At 47.3% G+C, this 22,709-nt stretch overlaps 2 protein-coding genes across 2 annotated transcripts; one reads left to right on the forward strand and one right to left on the reverse strand.

Moving 5' to 3' along the window:
• The first annotated feature begins 4,697 nt into the window (after nt 1-4,697).
• LOC123123936 (ATP-dependent DNA helicase 2 subunit KU80) lies at nt 4,698-10,921 on the forward strand. The gene is made up of 12 exons (XM_044544590.1): nt 4,698-4,833; nt 5,134-5,226; nt 5,311-5,362; nt 5,819-5,950; nt 6,424-6,818; nt 6,980-7,266; nt 8,417-8,612; nt 8,690-8,896; nt 9,614-9,781; nt 9,864-10,244; nt 10,380-10,513; nt 10,614-10,921. Exons 1-12 carry the CDS (start codon nt 4,720-4,722, stop codon nt 10,672-10,674), a joined length of 2,220 nt encoding a protein of 739 aa, XP_044400525.1. The 5' UTR covers nt 4,698-4,719; the 3' UTR covers nt 10,675-10,921.
• Nucleotides 10,922-11,225: 304 nt separating this feature from the next.
• LOC123123937 (acyl carrier protein 3, chloroplastic) lies at nt 11,226-12,523 on the reverse strand. Its single transcript, XM_044544591.1, has 3 exons — nt 12,190-12,523; nt 11,853-11,975; nt 11,226-11,577 (listed from the first exon to the last, which is right to left on the reverse strand). Exons 1-3 carry the CDS (start codon nt 12,361-12,363, stop codon nt 11,449-11,451), a joined length of 426 nt encoding a protein of 141 aa, XP_044400526.1. The 5' UTR covers nt 12,364-12,523; the 3' UTR covers nt 11,226-11,448.
• Nucleotides 12,524-22,709: the final 10,186 nt, after the last annotated feature.

The following is a 22,709-nucleotide window of genomic DNA, read 5'->3' on the forward strand; positions in this document are numbered from 1 at the left end:
AATTGGGAGGGGGGCCGGCCCCCCTTTCCTTCCTCCCTGCTCCCCTTTCCTTCCCTCTCCTACTCCAACTTGGAAGGGGGGGAATCCTACTCCCGGTGGGAGTAGGACTCCCCTAGGGCGCGCCATAGAGAGGGCCGGCCCTCCCCCTCCTCCACTCCTTTATATACGGGGGAGGGGGGCACCCCATAGACACACAAGTTGATCAGTTGATCTTTTAGCCGTGTGCGGTGCCCCCCCTCCATCATAATCCACCTCGGTAATATTGTAGCGGTGCTTAGGTGAAGCCCTGCGTCGGTAGCATCATCATCGCCGTCATCACACCGTCGTGCTGACGGAACTCTCCCGCGAAGCTCTACTGGATCATGAGTTCGTGGGACGTCGCCAAGCTGAACGTGTGCAGTCCGCGGAGGTGCCGTACCTTTGGTGCTAGGATCGGTTGATCGTGAAGACGTACGACTACATCAACCGCGTTGTCATAACGCTTTCGCTTACGGTCTACGAGGGTACGTAGACAACACTCTCCCCTCTCGTTGCTATGCATCACCATGATCTTGCGTGTGCGTAGGAAAATTTTGAAATTACTACGTTCCCCAACATAAGGTCATCGGCATCCGGAGGCCGGACATAGGTACCTTGGAAGTTGTCTCGAAAGGCATCCTCCAAGTCTTCCCAGCTACCAATAGAGTTCTCTGGTAGGCTGTTCAACCAGTCACGTGTTGGTCCTTTCAGCTTTAGGGGGAGGTATTTGATGGCGTGGAGATCGTCACCACGAGCCATATGAATATGGAGAACAAAATCCTCAATCCATACCGCGGGATCTGTCGTTCCATCATATGATTCAATGTTTACGAGTTTAAACCCTTCTGGAAACTGGTGCTGCATTACCTCATCGGTAAAGCATAAGGGGTGTGCGGCGCCTCTGTATCGAGCAACGTCACGACGGAGTTCGGATGACATCCGTGTTCGGTTTTTAGCCCTAGTTCGGTTATGCTTATCACGCCAAGCTTAAAGGCCGTCGTCTCTCGTTGGAGCACGTCCCCTTGATCCGTAGATTGATCTGGTCTGGCCGGCTCTATTGTCCAGGTCCTGACATAAGTCGTAGGTGTAGCCCTGAGCTGCTACCTCTTTGCCTCGACGGCGAGGTGGCGCGGGCTGGTGTTCGGCATGAGTATCCGCTTTGTCTCGCCCACGTGGTGGTCGGTCTGGTTCATCAGCATGATTATATCTTGACGGTATTGGCTCTAGGGCCTCGTCATCGAATTGTGGCAATAGCCGACGCTTCGGATAGCTCTTTTCTGGGTGTTCGAGGTCGTACTCTTCGGCAGCTAGGACCTGGGTCCATCTGTCGTTGAGCGTATCCTGCTCGGCTTGAAGCTGTTGCTGTTTCTTTTTTTGGGCTCCTTGATGTTGCGATGAGCTATCGCTTAAAGCGCTCTTGCTTGAGGGGTTCCTCTGGCACGATGAAGTCTTCGTTGCCGAGGCTGACATCCTCCTCGGAGATTGGTAGATAGTTACTATCCTCCGAATCCTCATTCCCGACTGGCTCGTCGGGGTTAACTTGTGCCTCTTCCCAATCACCCTACTCTACGGCAGGCTCGATGGGTTGGTCAGAGTCTTCGGCATTCTCTGGAGTGTCATTGCCTCCGGTGCCAGTATTACTTTCTTTTTCCCGCCACGATCGTGAACGATGCCGCTGACATCGACGCCTCGGTGGTACCTCGACGGGCTTGTCCTCGATCGGATCCTGATTGCCATCGTCGTCCTCTTTGGGTGTATCCACCATGTACACGTCGTATGTAGAAGTGGCAGTCCAACGTCCGGTGATAGGCGGGTTTTTGCCTGGTTCGGCTCCGGCATCGTCGTCCATACCGTTGATGTCTTCGGAGGCGTAGTCGAGCATGTCGGTTAAGTCCTCGATAGGGGCTATCAAATGGGTGGTGGGTGGGACGTAAAATTCCCCGCACTCAGCCCCTAGTTCGGGCTGTGCGTAATTCGGAGGTGATACCTCCGTGATGGCGAGAGATTGCATTAAGTCCAAGGCCTCGCTTAGGAGTGAGGGCCGGACAGGGAACCGAGGTCCTGCGGAGCTGGGCATGGTACATGACATATGGCCGTGCTCAATGGACGCAGACCTTGAGGGTTCGGAGTTAGCATCCGGAGGCGGATTTGGCTCTCCGGTGACAGGGGGAGTCCTGATTAATTCCAGGCTTGTCGAGGACATAATTGCCTTTGGGTCTCCGGCAAAGAGTTCCGTAATAGGAGAGAGTCCGGCGAGTTTCAAACTCCCCTCTTCGGATGAGGTGGCCTGCTCTGGATCTACAGCTAGGGCAGGGATGATAATTGGTCCTTGAGCGGTGCCTGATGACGGATCCGATGGGTTTCCTTCTTGGAGATGAGGAATAGTGGTCGAGGTCGTGAACCCTTCGAAGATCAAGTCTCCTCGGATGTCGGCGGCGTAATTCAGGCTTCCGAATCTGATCTGATGACCAGGGGCGTAGCTGTCGATCTGTTCAAGGTGACCAATCGAATTGGCACGCAGAGCGAAGCCGCCGAACACAAAAAGTTGGCCGGGGAGGAAGGCTTCCCCGGAAACGACATCGTTGTTGATGATCGAACGAGCCATCGAACCTTCCACGGACGACACAGTGGAACTCTCAATGAAAGCACCAATGTCGGTGTCAAAACCGGCCGATCTCGGGTAGGGGGTCCCGAACTGTGCGTCCGAGGATCGAAGGTAATAGGAGACAAAGGGGACACGATGTTTACCCAGGTTCGGGCCCTCTTAATGGAGGTAAAACCCTACTTCCTGCTTGATTGACTTTGATGAGTATAGGGGTTACAAGAGTTGATCTACCTCGAGATCGTAAAGGCTAAACCCTAGATGTCTAGCCTATATGAATTCTGATAGCCTCTACGGACCAACCCCTCCGGTTTATATAGACACCGGAGGGGCCTAGGGGTGTACAGAATCGGTTTACAGAGGAAGGAAACTATACATCCGGACGCCAATCTTGCCATCCACGCAAAGGAGAGTCCCATCCGGACACGGGGAAAGATCTTCTACCTTGTATCTTCACGGCCCATCAGTCCGGCCCATGTTACATAGCCCGGACACCCGAGGATCCCTTAATCCAGGACTCCCTCAGGTGGAGCTGGGCTTTCCCAGCTTCGCATTTTTACACTACGGTCAGCTGCAGCTTCTCAGATCCAGCTTCTTGGTGCTAAAACGTTCGGCTCGACTCTAACTTTAGAGTTTGTGGAGTTGGAAGCTGGAGGACATCAGAACAAGCCCTTGGTGGCGGCAGCTCCTGTTACAGGAAACTGTACATAAAAGGATACTACAGTAGATAGTATGGCGTGCTTGCTGCATCCACTGTGCCTATGATCGACATCTATGTGATGTCTAATGTGTCAGATAGAAGGGAAAGAGCTCATGACGGGACAGCCATTAACGCCCCAATTTTTCTAGTTTGACGAAAAATATTTTTATTCATAGGGTAAAATATATAAAAAATTACATATGCACATACCTGTAAAAATAATTCATAGCGTATTTGCAAAATATGGTCATCATATATTCAAAATATATTTACTGTGTATTTGAAAATTGTTCATCGCATATCAAAATAATATATTTTAAAAATATACACACATATTTAATAAATATTCATTCTTTGTTAAGAAAATATTAATCATGTATTTTTTTAAATCACTGTGCATAAAAAATATTGATCATGTGTCTAAAAAATGTCCATCGTGCATTAAAAAATACTCGCCATGTTTTAATAGGATTTTAAAATATTACATGTACATTTTTTATTAATAAAATACAGAAATAGAAAAATCAAAATCAAAATCAAAAGAAGAAAACCAGAAGAAAAAAATTAAAGCACGTTGTAATAAATCAAACATGGCATTAACGGCACTTGGCTGGCCTGAATTTATGTGGAATTGGAAACAGGCTATCCCGTGTGTATTTTCCTTCCTTATTTTAGTTTTGCCAAAAAACTGTTAGTTTTTATTTAGAAATACCAAAAAAGAATTGTGTGAATTGAATGGTTATGAGGATAGTGGTATCCCCAACCCACAAGAATTCAAGTCCTAGACTTGACATTGGTGTTTGCATTTTTTCTGGATTTATTTCAGACTTTTCAGCTATGTGTGTTCAGTGGGAGAAGACATTCCCATCGACAACGAATGCGTCAGTGGTGACTTTGTCAATCTCAAGATGATATGTCGGTGCAGTCTCTCGAAGATGCTCATAGGGGTAGGGTATGTGTGCGTGTATTCATAGGGTGTGAGTGTATGCTTGTGTATGCGAGCGACTTTGGTTGTACTATGTTGAAGAAAAATAGTTACCTAGTGCGTTGAACAATCAGATTTTGTTTTTAGTCCCATTGACAATCAGATATTACGGGTCCACGACACAAGCTGAAGGCCCACCGCCAGCCACTGTAAATCTTTAGATGCCCTCAGCGTTGGCCTGACCAGCCTGACATAAACTTTTTTCTGAGGTTCACCGGACATAAACTTGGAAGAGATTTGGGCAAAACAAAAAAAAATCTGCCCGTATACGCCTGTTGAGATACTGTTAGGCCCTACGAGGCTGCTACTGCTTAGCACGGGCCGAACGGCGATACGGCCCGAATTCTCAGCCCATCACACCGCCGCGGACTCCGCCCTAAGTCGTCGTCGCTTCCTTCTAAAAAAAACACGTCGATGCCGCCGCGCCCTCCTCCTTCCAGAGCACGGAACTCTCGCGGCATAAACCGTCGCCGCCGGCCGCGCCGCCGGCCCGATTTCCCCACGCCCCGCGGCATGGCGCGCAACAAGGTACGACCCCCCGCTCCTCCTCTCTAGCAAGTACCAAGCACGCGCCATTTCTCGCGGCCGCCTCGGGACAGACGCGGTCGCCTTGGAGTGGATCCCCTCCTCCCTCCCCCGTCGTCCTAGGAAGGAGGAGGCACGTCTTCTTCCAGCGATTCTGGTTTCTGAGCGCTACAAGGGGAATAGAGGGGGGAAGCCTCGTTTCCCATCGCTCATGTGTAGATTCAGTACGAGTGTTTTACTGCCGCAGGCTGTACATTGTTCTTGCGTTACGCTGACGGCTTTGATTTGCCGAATCCCATGTAGGAGGGGCTGGTTCTGCTGCTGGATGTCGGCCCGACGATGCACCGGGCGCTGCAGGAGGTCAAGAACGTCTGCACCACCCTCCTGCGCAAGAAGGCAAGCCATCCGGAACTCTGTGATTGACCCAATACGTTAATCTGCCGTTGTAGCTAACTGCTTGTGCGTTTTTGCACTCTGCAGCTGGTTTTTCATAGGAGCGACGAGGTTGGCGTTGTCCTGTTTGGAACTAAAGGTATAACTGATCCTGCATTTGTGGTAACACAACTTTGCGTGTACATTGGGACTTCAAATATTGCCCTGTTAACTAGAAAACCTTTTCTTGTTTTCTTGTTATGTTTCACTACAGCATATAGGTTTTAATGCAATGTTGAACTGATTGTAACTTCTATTTCCAATGGCCTGTATATGTATGGTCCTGATTAATGTCACTTCAGGGAAGCCTTACAGTACATATGCTTGCACTGAACAAGTGTATTTATGGTTCAGAATGGAAAACAGTCAATGTTTTCCTCCTTAGCATGCATCTAGTCTTTGGGGAATATTTGTTCTGAATGCACTATATTTAGCTATGCCATCCCAGTGCTTCAGTCCTGAACAACTTCCAAGCACATTATCTGGGACTGGCTTGCATTTATGCTTCTTAAAATTGAAAACTGTGCTACTTAAATTTTTTAACTTATTTATGCAGAAACACACAATGACCTTGCGAGGGAACTTGGGGGCTATAAGCATGTGCTGGTTAAGCATGATATTAAAGTTGTTGACGAAGAAACAAAAGATGCTCTTGAAAATCTTCCTAGGGGAACTGCCCCTGGTGACTGTATCCATAAATAACAATGTGTTGATGTCTTTTCAGTCTAATGTTTAAAGAGCCATCTGTTACTGCATTTGCTTACTTCCCACGATCAGCACATAACACATGTTTTGAGCTCCTCTTCTTTTTTACTTTCTAAGGTTTTTTGTAGTTGTCTACGCTTATATGTGCTACTAGTTCATATCCCCAGTTGTAACATAAAGTAGTTCTTTGATCCCATCATCTTAAGGTGTTTACTTGTTGAGGAGTTCCCTCTGTTGTTAGTTTGACATACATTAATTATAACTAAAACTTGGTTCCTTATGTAGCAGGTTCTCCTTCATAATTCACTTGCAGCTTCTGTAGTTCCTCCCCCTTGGTTTTGCATGAAATTATTTCTTTTAGTTACCATATTGTTGATGTGTGCAATGTGGCTTTGTTATTATATTTTGGTTGAGTGTGATAAAATTCAGTTAGTGGAATTCCTTGACTAAAGCAAGTTCTGGATGCTATTGTTGTTGGTTTGGATATGCTGATAAAGAGATTCGGAGATACCAAAGCAAAGCAACGTCTGTGTCTAATCACCGACGCACAACATCTGCTAAGGGATCCGCCCCAAGGGACAAAAGAAGATCAGGTGGACACTATTGCAGACCAGATGAAAAAACATGATATTAAGATGGATTGCATTGTTTTCAGGGAATCTGGAGTTCAACACAATTCTGTAATGGATGAAAATGACCGATTATTATATCACTTCAGAGATAGGTCGGTGGCAAAGGTAGTCCAGGTTGACACCCCGACAGCACTCTTAGGTGCTCTCAAGACAAGAAATGTACTCCCAGTTACTATCTTCAGGGGAGACCTGGAAGTGAGCTCCACTTTTAAAATCAAGGTGAGATGTTTTAAAAAAATCGTACAATATTTCTGTCAGTTAAACAAAGTCTACAGTAGTCAAATATTACTGATTCAGTTTGCAGTTTAGTTTGACATCATTATCTCATTAGTGTTCCAGTTGGTTGACAATGGTGTTTCTGCTTGATGCCTTGTGAACAGGTGTGGGCGTATAAGAAAACATCTGAGGAAAAATTCCCCACTTTGAAGAAGTATTCTGATAAGGCTCCTCCAAGTGATCAGTTTGCCTCGCATGAAGTCAAAGTGGATTATGAGTACAAAAGCATTCTAGAACCAGACACAGTTGTTCCACCAGATCAAAGAATCAAGGGCTATCTTTACGGTCCTCAAGTTGTTCCTATATCATCTGCTGAATGGGAGGCTGTGAAGTTCAAGCCAGAGAAAGGTGTGAAGCTTCTAGGTTTTGCAGATAGATCCAGCATACCACGGTATATTGGATATCCTTCAACTTGGCATCTGGCATTATATCTATTTCTTTGGCACCAGAGAAAAGTGTTAAGCTTCAGCATTATTGTTATCTTTGAAACTAATGAGTAATGATACACCTAGTCCTTCAGGTGTACTATTTTGCCAGTTAATAAGCTGAAACTTTTCCCTGTTTCTTTATATGCCATCGTTTTGAGGCATAGAAATTACAACCATTTTACCCCACTAGATAATTGCATGTGCGTTGCGATGGGGGCATAAATATTCTAGTAGGTTATCCCATGATTCACCTGCCCATGTTGATGTGTTTGTATAAAAAAGTAGGATTATATTTGGTAAGCACTTATGAGTTTACCAAAAAAACATAATTGATGCGGTTTTCAGGCAAAACTGGTGGAAAAAACCAGAGATGTCGGGAAAAATAATCAAAACGAGAGTAGGTTGGACAAACAAATGGTTGACAGAACTTTACGGTTTTTTTTAAGTATATAGGAGAGATTTGCTAGAAGCCTAGAAATACATCTTATCTTACTACCCTTGCCTCCTTAGTGACAACATATTATAGGGAACGTTATTCTTAGTTACAACTACAATCGTGAGAACTAATTAATTGAAGGAAACCTCTGCATTTATTTCTTTGTTATTCATGATTATTTCAAGTTTCATGATGCCACTTATTTTGAAGACGTTGCAAACCAACAAATCCATTTTGCTGCTATTGTTGGGTGATCATTGTGAATATGAAGCATCTGGTGACCCCCACCCAAAAAAAAGTGTTGCTGGCTGTGGCCTGGTTTTCTGCTGGTTTAAGCTTGTGTCTTTACGTTATATAGTTATTTCCATGGTTGGCCCAGTTGCATGTGCATAAGAATATATTACTCCTACAACATAACCCAGTCTGGTACTGGGTCAAAATCAATTTATCCTTTGAGGAATGCCATTGGGGTCAAGTTCTAAGAGCTAGTATAATTGCGCCCCTTTCTGAAAGTATGTCACTGAGTAATACAAGTTGCTTTTAAATCCCAACTTGTTTATATCTCAGAAAAATTCTCAACTCATCAGTGAGCTGCACACTATCTTTGTTATATTGCAATTTTAACTTTAAAACCCATATTACTGGTAATGTAAGGCAGTCCCCTTTCTACTTGACAGGTCCTATTTTATGAAAGATGTGAACTCCTTTGTACCTGAACCGGGAAACACAAAAGCAATTGTTGCAGTCTCTGCCTTAGCTAGAGCAATGCAAGAAATGAACAAGGTTGCAATTCTGCGATGTGTGTGGAGGCAAAATCAAGCGAATGTTGCTTTTGGTGTATTGACACCAAACATCTCATCAGTGAACAATGTGGTATGTACTTCATTCGTGACTCACAATTGATGGGTGACTACGAACCTGTTCAAGCAATTGTTTACTTTGCCTTGCAGCCAGATTCCTTTTACTTCAATATACTGCCTTTTGCTGAGGACATCAGAGACTTTCCATTTCGCTCCTTCAGCAGCCTGCCACCATCATCACAGCCTACTGAAGAACAGCAGGAAGCGGCAGATAACCTAGTGAAGATGTTAGACCTTGCACCACCTGGAAGGGAAGAGATCCTCAGGCCTGATTTCACACCAAACCCTATGTTGGAGGTCGAATACTGCAATTTATTATTTTTGTTATTTGTTCTTTCTTACTATATGCTATTTCCCCTCATCTTGTTTAGTGATGCACACTTACTATTTTTCAGTTCTGAAGTCGTAGCTGTTTTTCTGGACTGTTAACATATGAAAGTCGATTCTTTTATTCCATATCATTAGTCACCCAAGTTTAATGAACAAGCCAGTATGAGCAATATTAGAACTTTGGGCACAATAAGGTGCAATTTAAAGACGAAAGGTCCTTTGACTAACAAAGAGACTTGAAATACAGTTATCAAATAACCTGTAACAAATATGATACTCCCTCCGATCCAAAATAACTGTCGTGGTTTTAGTTCAAATATAATACACTTATTTTGGATCGGAGGGAGTAGTTGAATCCTTTGTTCCATATCATTTGTCACCCAAGTTTAATCAACAAGAGAGTATGAGCAATATTCGAACTTTAGGCACAATAAGGTGCAATTTAAAGATGAAAGGTCCTTTGACTAACGAAGAGACTTGAAATACAGTTCTTATCAAATAATCATACATATCTGGAATGTCATTGGGACCTTGTGCATTGGGGTTTACCTATGTTTCGGTGAGCCTATGCTAGCAATTTGCTTTTATCCTTTGCCTTCTCATTTGCTTCTTAGTTGTACTATTTGATGATTGTGTATATATATCTCTTGTTTCATTGACTACGGTTCTGTTGTTCCCCTTCAGAGGTTCTACAGCTACCTTGATCTGAAGTCAAAGCAGCCAGATGCAAATCCACCACCGCTCGATAGCTGTCTAAGGAGGATAACCGAGCCAGATCCTGACGTCATTAATTATCGAGCACCGTTAATCCAAAATTTAGGCAAATCTTTCGAGCTGAAGGAGAACCCCAAGGTTAAGTATTGACATTTCGTGTTAAACTTGATTCAGTAATTTGGTACTCAACTTCAACATTAACTTGTCTGATTGATCTCAGAGAAAGAAAGCCCGGACACAGGAGAGATTAGCTTATACTGACCCAGATGATCAAGCTAAAAGTTCAGAAAATAATGCAGAGAAGGCTACGGCGGCAGATGGTCAAGCTAAAAAGCCAGAAGATCCTTATGCAGAGAAGGCTAGGGCGATAGAGGTACTGTTTCCTTCAACAGAGAAGGTTGGGAAGATTGGAGATGTAAATCCTGTTAAAGATTTTGAAGCCATGCTGGCAGAGAGATCTAGCTCAATATGGGTTCAGAAGGCAATTGAAGAGATGAAGAAGTACACGACCAATTTGGTACAGAATTCTCTTCAAGGAGATTATTACGAAAAGGCACTTGAGTGTTTTGTTGCTCTGCGGAAGGCCTGTATAATCGAACAGGTAACGCTCACTCCCTGTGGTTATTTACTTCAGTGTAGCATAGGTCCTATGTTTTATTTAAGAGTAAGAGCACGTGGACATAGTTAATTTAAACATGCCTGGTCAGTACGTACCTAATCTGTCATTTGTTCTTAGGAGCCGGAGGAATATAACCAATTTGTGACTAAGCTTTACGAGAGACTGAAGAAGGTGGATGATGTGGTGAAGTTCTTTCAGCTTCTTTCATCCAAGAATGTTTTGCTTATATGCAAAGAAGAAGCGCCTGACAGGTATGGAAACCCCTACACGTCTCTACTGCAGATAGTTCGGTTAACACGATCCTGTGCTTCTTATTCTTACCATTAATTTTACCCGTCTATTTGCACGCAGCGATGTGACTGAAGAGATGGCGAGGAGCTTCTTCATGAAAACCGAAATTTCCTCTGAGTAACATGGGTCTGGGGTCCTCAAGGCATTGCCAGTAGAAAATTCTAACATCAGTTTAGCTGTACCACGGCTCATGGTTCATGTTCTGAAGCTTTGGTCATGATATGGTATTTGATACGATGGTGTGCCACAGAAGTTGCGATGAACACGCTATCATCTAAGCTACTGTTTTAGATTCCCAGTATGTATGTTAATTCGCAACCGTCGTGAAAGGGAAAATTCTAGTGGAATTTAGAAATCCTCTGTTTCTAGTCCCAGGTCGCGATGACCGTCGTACCCGACGCACCTGTCCTAAATACCATTTTCTTTGGCTGACAGGATCAAATTTGAGTGATTACCAAGTCACTGAAATATCCTCACAGTAGCATGGGTCTGGGTGGCATTGCCAGTAGAAAATTCTAACATCACTTTAGCTGTACCGTGACTCATGCTTCATGTTCGGAAGCTTGGTCATGATATCTGATATGATAGTGTGTCACGACGAGTAATTTGGAACGGAGGGAGTATTTTCTTATGTTAGAGTAAACATCTCAGCAGTGCTGAGTGACACTGATAGGATACATAACAGCAATCTTTGCCTCGGGGAAGAAGTGCTACCCCCCTCATTTATTCAATATGGGATAGCATAGCATACACAAAAACAAGCTCTGCATAGAAGCCTCTTCCTGGCTAGCTAGTTTCAGCCAGTACATCATTCCATATCTGTATTTAGAGTACAACAACAACAAGGCGAGCACCCAAAAAGCTATTCAGGCAGGGGCATGGAGGCGGATTTGTTCTAAGAATCCTTGTCTGTGACGAGCTTGTCGATGAGAGACGCGGCGTCCTCCACGGTCCTGATCTCCTGGGCGCTCGATTCGTCCACCGTGATGCTGAATGCCTCCTCCAGACCCATCACGATTTCAACCTGCAACATTGTTTGCAATAGGATCCAGCACCATGTTATGAAGAAGACGGAAGAATAACATATGGAATTGGTTTTATATACTATGGAACAATACACAAGAATAACATATGGAATTGGTTTTATATACTATGGAACAATACACAAGAATAACATATGGAATTGGTTTTATATTTTGGAAGAAGACACAAGACTGTAAAAAAAAGGTCAGATCGATGTTGTTGTAGCTCCATGTTGAGCAATCACTGGTTAGTGAGGAGAGGGAGGGAATTCGTTACCGTGTCGAGCGAATCGGCGCCGAGGTCCGCGAACTTGGTCTCCCCGCTCACGACGGTGTCCTCGGCGACGGCCAGCTGCTTCTTGACGATCCCGCAGACCTTGTCGACGGTGTCCTGCTTGGCCTGTCCAAGGATTTTGGAGATTCAGAGCGGATCTTGAGTGACACATGATCATCATCATCGTCACCATCAGACAAAGTAGTGCTAGTTGAGAGCATTCAGCATGGATTTGGTGGGAGCATTTTGCTGTGGGGTGCTGCCCGTGCGCTAGTGCAGGCGGTCATGAGCATGGAGATGGAAGAAGAATGCAGGAGTGTGTGTGTGTGTGTGTGTGTACCGAGCAAGGCAGGTGGAGGAAGCGCTTCTTCGTTGGAGCCGACCGGATCGAGATGGACGGGAAGCTCTGCCGCCTCAAGAAGCACGCCGCGCTCCGGCGGCTGCCGCTGGTGCTTACCTGGAGCCGATGCGCGGGGAAGACGGCCGATCCGGCGGTGGCGACGGGGGCGGACATGGCGGCGGCTGAATGGACCACAGGAGCAGGCAGGGAGGAATGAGGAGGCCGGGAGTGCGGGTGCGCGTGTGTTTTATGATGGGGCGGTGGCGGGCGGGGACGGCGAGGCCGCCTCGGTTGTATCGACCCACACACAGACCGGCCTGGGCTGGCGTAGCCTAGGGATCACCGTTCCAGCGCCACCGTTCCTTCTTGCGATTACCAAACAACGCCGTAGCACGCAGCAGTCCACCTCACCCCACCCCACCCTTGGAGGCGGCTTCTTCTCCTCCTTCATGACTTCCCGCACGCACGGTTGGTTGGTTGGTAATATAAAACCACCACGGCCGGCCGCCGAAATGAATGCGTTGGCACATAGGGAGTACACATGTGTGCTTTTTTTTTTGGCTCCAAATGCACACATGTGTGCTTCACCATGGGCGTGTTTGGTTGTCCGCATGCAGCCCAACCAGGCCCGCGCGGGATGTGCGCTGCCTGTTTGGTTGGCTGGGCTGCATGCGGTTTGTGGCCCGCACGAGACTTAAAGCAGCTCGTAGCCTGGCCCGGCGGAAATCGGCAGTTTCTCGCGAGCCTGGCTGGGTGCGGCCACGCGTGCGAGGCAGTTGCACACCTCGGGCAACGCGGGAGACGGAGGCGATGTCTCATTACTCGCCCCCCACTCTCCTGTCACCGCCCAGTCGCATTGTTCCCACTGCTCCCTCTCTCCCTCACCGCCCCTCCCTCTCCTCTCCTCTGATGGCTCCGCCTCGCCCACCGCTGCGCCGCCCTCTGACCCCCGTCGACCAGCGCATCGCCAGCATCCAGGAGCGCTGGCTGGCCGGGCTCCAGAACTCGGGCCGGGACCTGGCGTCGCGCGTTGCGAGCGCCGTCCCCCATCTGCTGCCGGCCACCACGAGCGTCGGGCAATGCGGTGGCGCCCGTTCCTGCTCCGCCGCGCCGCCCTCTGACCCTCGCCGACCAGCGCATCGCCAGCATTCAGGAGCACTGGCTGGCCGGGCTCCAGAACTCGGGCCGGGACCTGGCGTCGGCGCTGCGAGCGCCGTCCCCCATCTTCTGCCGGCCACCACGAGCGTCAGGCAATGCGGTGGCGCCCGTTCCTGCTTCGCCGCCGATTCCGGACCTCGTGGTCCTGGGCTCGGCGCCGGCGCCGTCCATGGAGCCGCCGCTGCTTGGGACCCCATTGGGCAGGGGGGTTTCTTGCCCCCCGTCCAAGGGTTTTCTCCTGTCGGCGGACCATCCTCGACCTCCGGCGTGGCGATGAGCACGGGGCCGATGCCGCATGCCGTCGCCAGGGCCGGCTCCTCCTCTGCTCCACCACCTCTCTCCTTCCCGCCGGGATTTTCACCCCGACCTCAGTTTGCTGCGACTGCGCGTGCTCCTGTGAGTCAACCCCCCTCAATGCTTGCTCGTAGTTGTAGATTAGAGGTTTATTTCTTAGGCATGTGCTAGTAGTTAGTGGGTTCGATAGGATTAGATAGGATTTGATCAGATTCGAGTAGATCCGATTGGATTTCATCCCAATCGAATCCAGTCGGACCGATCTGTTCTTGTATCGTACAGTGTGTGTCCTAGGATAATTTTCTTCTGCTACTGCTAGTGTGTCCTATGATCTGTGTTCATGCTACTAGTTGTGTTCATGCTAGAGTCCCCAATGGTAGTGTGCTTTGCTACGATCTGTGTTCATGGTAGGGTCTTGCTAGGATGTGTGTTCATGCAAGGATCATGTTGCTACATACATGCATGGATCATGTTCATGTTTGTTCGTGTTGGTACATACATGTTCAAGCTAGGGTTTGTGTTGATTGTTATACGTGCATGTAGTAGGACCATTTTAGGATGCTGCCAAATGTGCATGGGTGCTATTGGCACTTGTTGTTGCTATTTTTAGATGTTTCCATGCTTAGGATAGTGCACTGATGGGTGGTGATTGCAGAAAAGCAGATGCCACTGATCAGTGGACTTGCCCAACAGCAAGTGCCATTGATAAGATAAGTGGCATTTGCCCAACAGCAAGTGCCATTGATAAGTGGCATTTGCCCATGGGAAAATGCCACTTATCTTATCAATGGCACTTGCTGTTGGGCAAGTCCACTGATCAGTGGCATTTGCCCAACAGCAAGTGCCATTGATCAGTGGCATTTGCCCATGAGAAAATGCCACTTATAAAAGGCACTTGCTGTTGGGCAAGTACACTGATCAGTGCCACTGATTAGTGGCATTTGCCCAACAGCAAGTGCCATTGATCAGTGGCATTTGCTCAAAGAGTTTGTGCACTGATCAGTGGCATTTGCTCTTGGGCAAATGTCTCTGATCAGTGCCATTTTGCAAAGAGTTTGTGCACTAATACTTGTCATCTTACCTGACATGGTATTGAAGACTGACTGGGATGTGGCGGGTGGAGGAGCTCGGGACGGTGGCCCTGCCTGGCAGGATCGCCTTCATGAGCCTGCCTCGTTCAAGGGGACGATCTCCGAGGCAGGGCCACGAGGAGGGAGCCCGGGAGCCGCTGCGCTTCTACCAGCAGATCAAGGACAACGAGGACCTCACCATGCTTCCCGTCCCTCCCAAGCTCGTGGAGGTGATGAACACCTGGCTGGTCATCAAGCGGCTCCCACGCGTGGTCAGGTTGTCCGCGAACAAGCGGTGCGTGTTCTGGGTGCAGGTCCAGAACTTCGAGGGGCACATGGTGCTTGGCCGGGGCTGGAACTACTTCTGTCGCGGCCACCGGATCGTCCCCGGCGACCTCGTCGTTGTGCGCATCTTAGGACTCGGACTGAAGGTTCAGATCTACAACCACGACTCCTCGGTCATGTGCAGGTTTCGTTGCAGCAGGCACAATTGCGTTGGTGACATCGAGCATGCTATGTAGTTAAGTTAAGTAAGGTGTTAGTGTTGAACTTTTATGGTGTGTGGCGAGACTTGTGCTGGGAACTTGTTCATATTTTGGCCAGGAGCAGCACCCTGTCATGGAGCAGGGAAGGAGGATGCCCCTGCTGTTAATCTAGACTTATGTTATGTAGTTAAGTAGTTTGTTGTCATCTCTTTGCTTGTTGTGTTTGATTTCATTTGGTTGCTTGCTTTGTTTGATCTTGCTGTTGTGTTGATCATGTGGTGGTAAGGCCACCACATTTGAATGGGGTGAGCAGAACACAAACGTTGTTTGCAACCAAACAGCTGAAGTTTGCATCTGCTCACACCCTAAGCACAAAAACGCCAACCAAACAGCAGGGGGGTAAGCGCCCCTCCATGCGATGCAGGCAACCAAACAGGTTGCATCCACTACAAAAAAATACACTTCCGTGATGATACGTGTTTGTCACAGTAGGTCGCGTTTTTTGTCATGCATGTACATCCATGACAAATTTATGACAGAATCAAGATAGTCATACATGTGCTGTCGTAGAAGTGTTCCATGACATTACCAAAATTATCATCACGGAAGTGCACTTCCATGACGATAAATCGCGCGTCACAGAAGTGCTTTCGTCAAGGGTGACCGACACGTGGCATCCACCGTAACGGAACGCCGTTAAGATATCGGGTCGGGTTTTGGATCCGATAACCCATTAACAGCCCCGACCAATGGGGATTTTCCACGTGTAAAATCATCATTGGCTGGAGGAAACACGTGTCGGCTCACCGTTGGGACAGATGTCATCCGCTCATTGGACCGAAGGCGCCTATGATACGGCGACACGTGGCACGGCCCAATAGAGGCCCATTCCTGTGAAAAGGCCGGCCCGTTTGACTTGGTCAAAAGGTGGCGGGCCGGCCCACGGAAAGCCTGTTAACGACCTGTTCACATATAGCCCATTTACAGCCCGCTAACCCAGGGCCCGTTACGCCCTATCCGAATTAGGCCCAGTAGCGTCATCTGGGCCATCCAATATGATTCAGCCCGTTTTAACTTCCGGCCCATGTGTGGCCCATGACTTCTTTCGGCCCATATGAGGACCTTTGTAACTCTTGGCCCATTAACGACCCGTGGTGAAACTGGCTCGTAATGAACAGTGTATCACTTTATACCCATTAACGGCCCGTTATTCCATTGGGCCGTTTCCAGCCCAAGTTATCTTCCGGCCTTCTCAGGGCCCATTGATTCTTGGGCTCATTTGCAGCATTCGGTTACATACGGCCCGTTACTGTCATTTTCTGCTTGTGGGCCAAATTCAGCCCGTCGTTACAGTCGGCCCGTTTGCGGACCGTTAATACGTTGGGCCGTTTTCATGTCAAAAAAACCCGTTGGGCTGTTTTCATAGAGTTATCAAATACGGCCTATTAACGGCCCGTTATGGTCCACGAATAGTACGACCCATGATTGGCGAAATGATGATACGCCCCGTAGAAGGCCCATGGATCCTACGGCCCGTATGAGGCCCATGGATAGTACGGCCCGTAGAAGGCCCATGGATCGTACGGCCCGTAGAAGGCCCATGGACCCTACGACCCGTAGAAGGCCCATGGACCCTAAGGCCCATATAGAAGGCCGATGGATCCTACGGCCGGACGAAGGCCCATGGATCATACAGCCTGCAGGAGGCCCATGGTTACAACAGTCCGTGTGTTGCCACGATTATTTTGGCCTAGTTACCAAAAATAGGCTATTGTGGCCACTAGAAAAAAACAGAAAAAGAACTGCAGTGACTACAAGCAAACAACTAAACAAGACAATAAGGAAATAAATAAGCAAGCAATTAACGCTAGCCTATTACCGCTATTACACATATTACATCCACTGGGCATCAAAGTTCGCCACCAGGGCAAATATAGGGAACAAAGCAGCACATTACATACACTGGCTGTCAAAATTGGCCACCAGTGCAAATAAACGCGGCAGCAAAACAAGAGCATAACTGAAACAACTTCAGAAGAGCTCAAGAAACGTTATCCTGGGTATCCACCATGCTGGCAATAAGCTTAGCAAGTTGATTAGCTTTGTCCTGTTTGGCGCTAAAATCCTCCAACGCTTGCTGTTGCACCAGAAAGTATGCATCTGAATGCTCCAGGGACTTCCGCGGTCCTTCCGCTTCTTGTCGTAGCACAGCTGATCGATGTCTTTCAGCTTGTAGTTGAGACTCAAGAAACCGAACTGATTCAGACAGTGAGTTTTGAATAGCTTGTGCAAGCGGTAGTGGCCAGTAACTCGAACAATAAACCAAGACAGGACCTTGGGGTTGTCTCGCTGTCTTCAAGATAGTCTTCCTTAGCTGTTTTATCAGCTTTGTTGGAGACCAACAAGGATGTGTCACTATCCTGAACCTTATCTGCATTACTTCCTTTACCATTGCTTAATAAGGCACTCTTCCCCAATATTCTGTCAGCATTCTAAAAGAAGAAACAAGTAGACACATAACAAGTTTAGCATGTACTAGTATATGAAACTCATTTTGGTGAACCAGTTCATTAGTAAGGTGGACATGATTAAACTACCAAGTCTTCTATTGCCAAGTACCAGTACATAATAAAAGCATCAAACAAACATATATCTATGTCCTATGGTCACTGCATTGTCTTGCCAAATCAAAATAGAGACACGGTTCAAATCATATCAGTTCAAGACAAAGCAGCAGTGAAAGAATACAAAGCGTGGGAAACTACACGACACAACAAGATTTCAGATGGGTACCACGGGTCTACATGTACAACAACACTATTGGCTCTGTTGTGATGCTAGTAATGTGCATGATATGAAAGTCGACTGTATACACAATTGAAATCAACAGAGCTATTGATAAGAGCAAACATGTTAAAGAAACATGAGTGAACATACCTGCTGTGCCATTGGAGTTTCGATTGGATCCTTCAATTTAAAAATAAGTTTGTATGAGTAAATACAGTGATACAAGAGCAAAGCAATCATAGTTAAAAAAAGGCGCGCCTAAGCGAGCGCTTAAGCGCGCCTAGGCTCTAGGCGTTGGCAAAATGCATTGCGCATAACTACGCATAATTTGTGCATAACTGCGCATAAGCATGCGCTTTGGTCAGTAAAGCGCAAGGCGGTGGCAAAATGCATTGCGCATAACTACGCATAATTTGTGCATAACTGCGCATAAGCATGCGCTTTGGTCAGTAAAGCGCAAGGCGGTGGCAAAACGCACAATTAACGCCTAGCGCTTTTTTGAACTATGATAGCAATGGAATCTTAAATTAGAACAGTTGTTCTTCAGGTATAGGCACTTGTTCTACATGAACAGAGTACAGTAAGACGCAAGAATATAATACTTAAAAATAGAAAATGAGCTCATAGACCTTACCACATTCTTGGTTCGGGACCAGTACAGAACAAGGCGTTCCCAGTCATCGTCCAGTAAATGTGTCTCAGGAGAACGTAAGGGAATTTGATGAGTTTCTTTGCCGGTGAAGTACGTTTTCTTCAGGTAATTCCGATACTGCCACCAAGCATTCTTGAAGATAGCAGAGGTATTAGCACAGGTTACCTCATCCTGAGTTTCCAAATCGGTCCTTCTCTATAGAGAAAAATGGGAAAATTTGCTGTATTATAACCATCATGGAGGTAGGATGTATGGGACGAAGCAAAGTAATTGCCATGAATAACATTACTTACACATAACTCCTGGACAAACACCTGCAACTGGCATTTTCCTTCATCTTCAATATAATATTTCCAAGATGGGAAGATACGCACATACCATTTAACAACATCAAATGCGATAGATGCTAAACTACGAATAGCTGGTTGTGCTTCCTCCACAGGAATAGGCGTACTAACTGGTGGAGTTGGGGTTCGCCGTGATAGTACTGGCCCTTTGGGCACTGGAGCTGCCTTATTAACTGCTCTTGTTTGGGAGCTCTGTGGTGGAGATGGTGATGTGTCAACAGGAACTGGGTTACTATCGGCTGGGGTTGGGGTTAGATTGGGTGAAGCTGGTTCTCTGTCCATCGCAGTAGGGGTACAATCTGTGAGAGTTTGGGTTATGTGTGGTAGGGCTGGTTCTTGTGCATGTACAACCGGGGTGCTATCTCCACCAAGAGGTAGCACTATTTTATTTGAAGACCGTGTTTTTAGTCCGCTAGATACTGGCATCACCCGCTCCAATTCAAATGGCTGATAAACAGGAAACACAGTTGAATGTACAGACACTGTATGAGAGATAGATGCAATAGATAGTGTGGAAAAAAGAGGGCATGAAATAGTTGACATGTATATTGTTTAACTAAAATGGATAGCATGACATAATTTCACATATATGATTTCTATCTAAACTGGATAGCATAGCATAACATAATTCAAAGATATGATGAATAACTAAACAGGATCGCATGACATAATTCACCTACATGTTATCTAAGTAATCAGGATCGCATCATTTAATTCACATATGTGATTTATATGCTAAACAGAGGGCATTCGATATGATGTCTGAACTAAGAACATGGTGTTGAATATTGTGTATATGATGTCTAAACTATGCAATGCAAGACACCGTATGCATGATATGAGCAGTATAACCGTGCCAAGTTAGAGCATACACCTCAGTGGGGGAATAGGACTGGTCATCTATCTCTGAATCCATCTCAAAGGAGCTATCGGGACCCAACAAGAGATCTGCTTCGACAGGTAGCACTGTCTGCTCTGGAGGCCTTGTTTTCACTCCAGATTTTTCCATCTCCCACCCAAATGGCTGATTCACAGGAAGAGTAGTTTAATGTACAAACATTGTCAACAAATGGAAATGTAATGAAGAAAAGGATGGGCAAGATATCATTCAAATATATGATACCTGGTTAAACAGGATGGCATTGCACATTTCACATATATTATGGCTGGCTAAAAGACATGAGACTGCATAATTCCCATATATGATATAGAAACTAAACAGGTGGCATTACAGAAGATGTCTAAACTAAGCAGATGACATATATGATGTCAAAAGTAGGCACTGCAAGGCAACATATGCATGATATGACTAACATCATCATGCCAAGGTAGAGCAAACACCTTGGGGGGTAAATAGGAGTGGTTAGCGGCGTCTGAATCCGCCTCAGAACAGATATCTTCCTCTGGATTACAATCTGGAGAGGGGTGGGGAGGGTTTGCCATTGAACCCACCATGGAGCGATGTCTGCATGACATTGTATTGCCGCGCAAAACTCTTCTCTTTTTCTCTACATGTTCAGCATGACTGTGTACAATATCTGACATGCATACGAAAAAAATATGGTGAGATTATGTAAGGAGAGCATGCAGAAATTTAGAGTGATGGTAACAACCAGTGGATCGACGTTTTTCCGTTGAACCAAAATAGCCCTAATGGATCGACGTGAATGTATAGTAATAAGTGATGCAACAAGTGTACAACCTCTTTGCCGTAGCCATGTCGACCTCAGCATCATTGGGTTGGTCGCTGAAGCAGTTGAGGCAGAGGTGGTTGTCGGAGGTATGGAGGAAGATCTGAGGAATCTGTAGACGGTGTCCAGGGCATTGCTCTGTTGTGATGGATTGTTCTGTCGTTGGAGCAGCTCCGGTGAGCCGTAAGATGTCAAGGCTGAAGCAGCACAAGACAGACATCGTCAATCTCAAGTGGGATTCTAATAGCATCTCCAATAGATGATGTAAAATGGATGTAAAATTAACATCACCAAAAACCACCTGACTACAACAGATGAGGTAAAAACTGTTGACTCTGAACTTAACTGTCGAAACTGAAATTTACTGTGGAATCTGAATGCTACTGTCGAAACTGAACGCAATGGTAGCAGAGAGGCACTTGACATGTAGTTTAGGGAGGGCCTGCAGTTCATCTTCAACCTGCACCCCCCTGAGCCGCCAGCCACCACTGGCCGAACCGCCGGCCCTAGCGCCGCCTCGCCGCCCCGAAACAACTCGCCACCGCCGCCCCGGCCAGCCCTCTAGGCCCCCCGCCCCCACCCTGAACCCTAAGATAGATAGTGGGGTACCTCTCCAGCGAGCCCCCGTCCCCGCTGCGGATGGTTCTTCCTTAACTCCGGCGAGCCCCCCAACCCCTGAAAATCGACTGACCCAAAAGTCGATTCAGTCGACTGAAGTGTGGCTTAATCGGAGCAGAGCAGCAGCACGAGCGAGGGGGAGAGCAGCAGCAGCAGCTGGGCGAGCGAGCGAGAGCCGGAGCAGCAGCAGCAGCGCGAGCGAGCGAGCGAGAGCCGAAGCAGCAGCAGCAGATCCGGCTGGTATGGACGCCGCCGCCGAAGGGGCCTTGCACTGGGGGAGAGCCGCCGTGGAGATGTCGCCCGCGGCACCGGCTTCAAGGTAGCCGCTCCATGGGTGTGCGGGATGGAGCACCGTCGGCGCCGGGAGGTCGATTTAAGGAGAAGGTGCGATGCGATGAGTGTACAACCTCTTTGGTGGCGCCGAGTAGGCCTCGGCTTCGTCCGAGGAGTCGGTGAGGATGCTGCGGTTCCGGTGGAGCAGGTTAAGGCGGCACTGTGGGGATGGAGCAGCCGCGATAGACGAGGCGATCGTCGAAGCAGCTCCTTGGAGGTGGAGGACGGGGCGGCTGAACCGGCGGGACGACGAGATGGACGATGGATCCTCATCCGGGGAGGTGGACGAGGGACGTCGAGCTGTTGCGGTTGACGACGTCGTCGGGGAAGAGGCTCCGGCTGGGCAGCGGTGACGTGGCGGACGGAGGAGGGTGGGGTTTCGCGGCTGGAGCGGAGAGGTTATGGCGGCCTGGGATTTCGAATGGCGAAAAGGGGGCGATGGGAGGGGGTGAAGCATGACTTAGGGACGCGCTTGTCCGAAATGTAGGGTGTGTTACAAAAGTACCCCCCACCGATTTGAACTAGCGGCCCTTTCGGCTCAGGGTTAGAAGGGGGATTTCGCGTGTCGGGATTTGGCAGCTGGAGGGAGTTTTCGCGCGTGTTGTAATTTCGGGATAGCAAGGCGCGGGTTGTGAAGGCGCCAGTTTTGGGAGCACGATATCTGAATTTTCGGGATACAACAAGACGCGGGTTGAATTTTAGGGACAAGCCTAACGTGTAGTAATATTGTACTTGTACGTACCAAATAAATTTGCACTTCCCTCAACCAAAAAGAAAACAAAAAAATAAAACTATTCACACCACACAAAGAGAGAGTCTTGCCCCATTTTACTATACAAATGCTATTCAAAGCTACTCCCTCCTTCCATCTATATAGGGCCTAATGCATTTTTCGATGCTAACTTTGACCAAATATTAGAGCAATGATATATGACATGCAACTTACACAAATCACACCGTTAAATTCGTCTATGAAAGGTTCTTTCAATGATATAATTTTCACATTGTGCATGTCATGTACTATTAATCTTGTCAATAGTCAAAGGCGGTCTTAAAAATCTCATTACGCCCTATATAGATGGAAG

The sequence above is a fragment of the Triticum aestivum genome, chromosome 5D (assembly GCF_018294505.1).
Source record: "Triticum aestivum cultivar Chinese Spring chromosome 5D, IWGSC CS RefSeq v2.1, whole genome shotgun sequence".
NCBI lineage: Eukaryota > Viridiplantae > Streptophyta > Magnoliopsida > Poales > Poaceae > Triticum > Triticum aestivum.

What these genes read in the sequence shown, in the direction of transcription:
- LOC123123936 (XM_044544590.1), top strand. Translation starts at nt 4,720, where the DNA reads ATGCCGCCGCGCCCTCCTCCTTCCAGAGCACGGAACTCTCGCGGCATA. An exon ending in AGGCCTGTATAATCGAACAG is followed by an intron (nt 10,245 to 10,379) that starts GTAACGCTCACT and finishes ATTTGTTCTTAG; the next exon opens with GAGCCGGAGGAATATAACCA. An exon ending in AAAGAAGAAGCGCCTGACAG is followed by an intron (nt 10,514 to 10,613) that starts GTATGGAAACCC and finishes ATTTGCACGCAG; the next exon opens with CGATGTGACTGAAGAGATGG.
- LOC123123937 (XM_044544591.1), bottom strand. Translation starts at nt 12,363, where the DNA reads ATGTCCGCCCCCGTCGCCACCGCCGGATCGGCCGTCTTCCCCGCGCAT. An exon ending in TCCTCCACCTGCCTTGCTCG is followed by an intron (nt 11,976 to 12,189) that starts GTACACACACAC and finishes ATCCTTGGACAG; the next exon opens with GCCAAGCAGGACACCGTCGA. An exon ending in GCGCCGATTCGCTCGACACG is followed by an intron (nt 11,578 to 11,852) that starts GTAACGAATTCC and finishes ACAATGTTGCAG; the next exon opens with GTTGAAATCGTGATGGGTCT.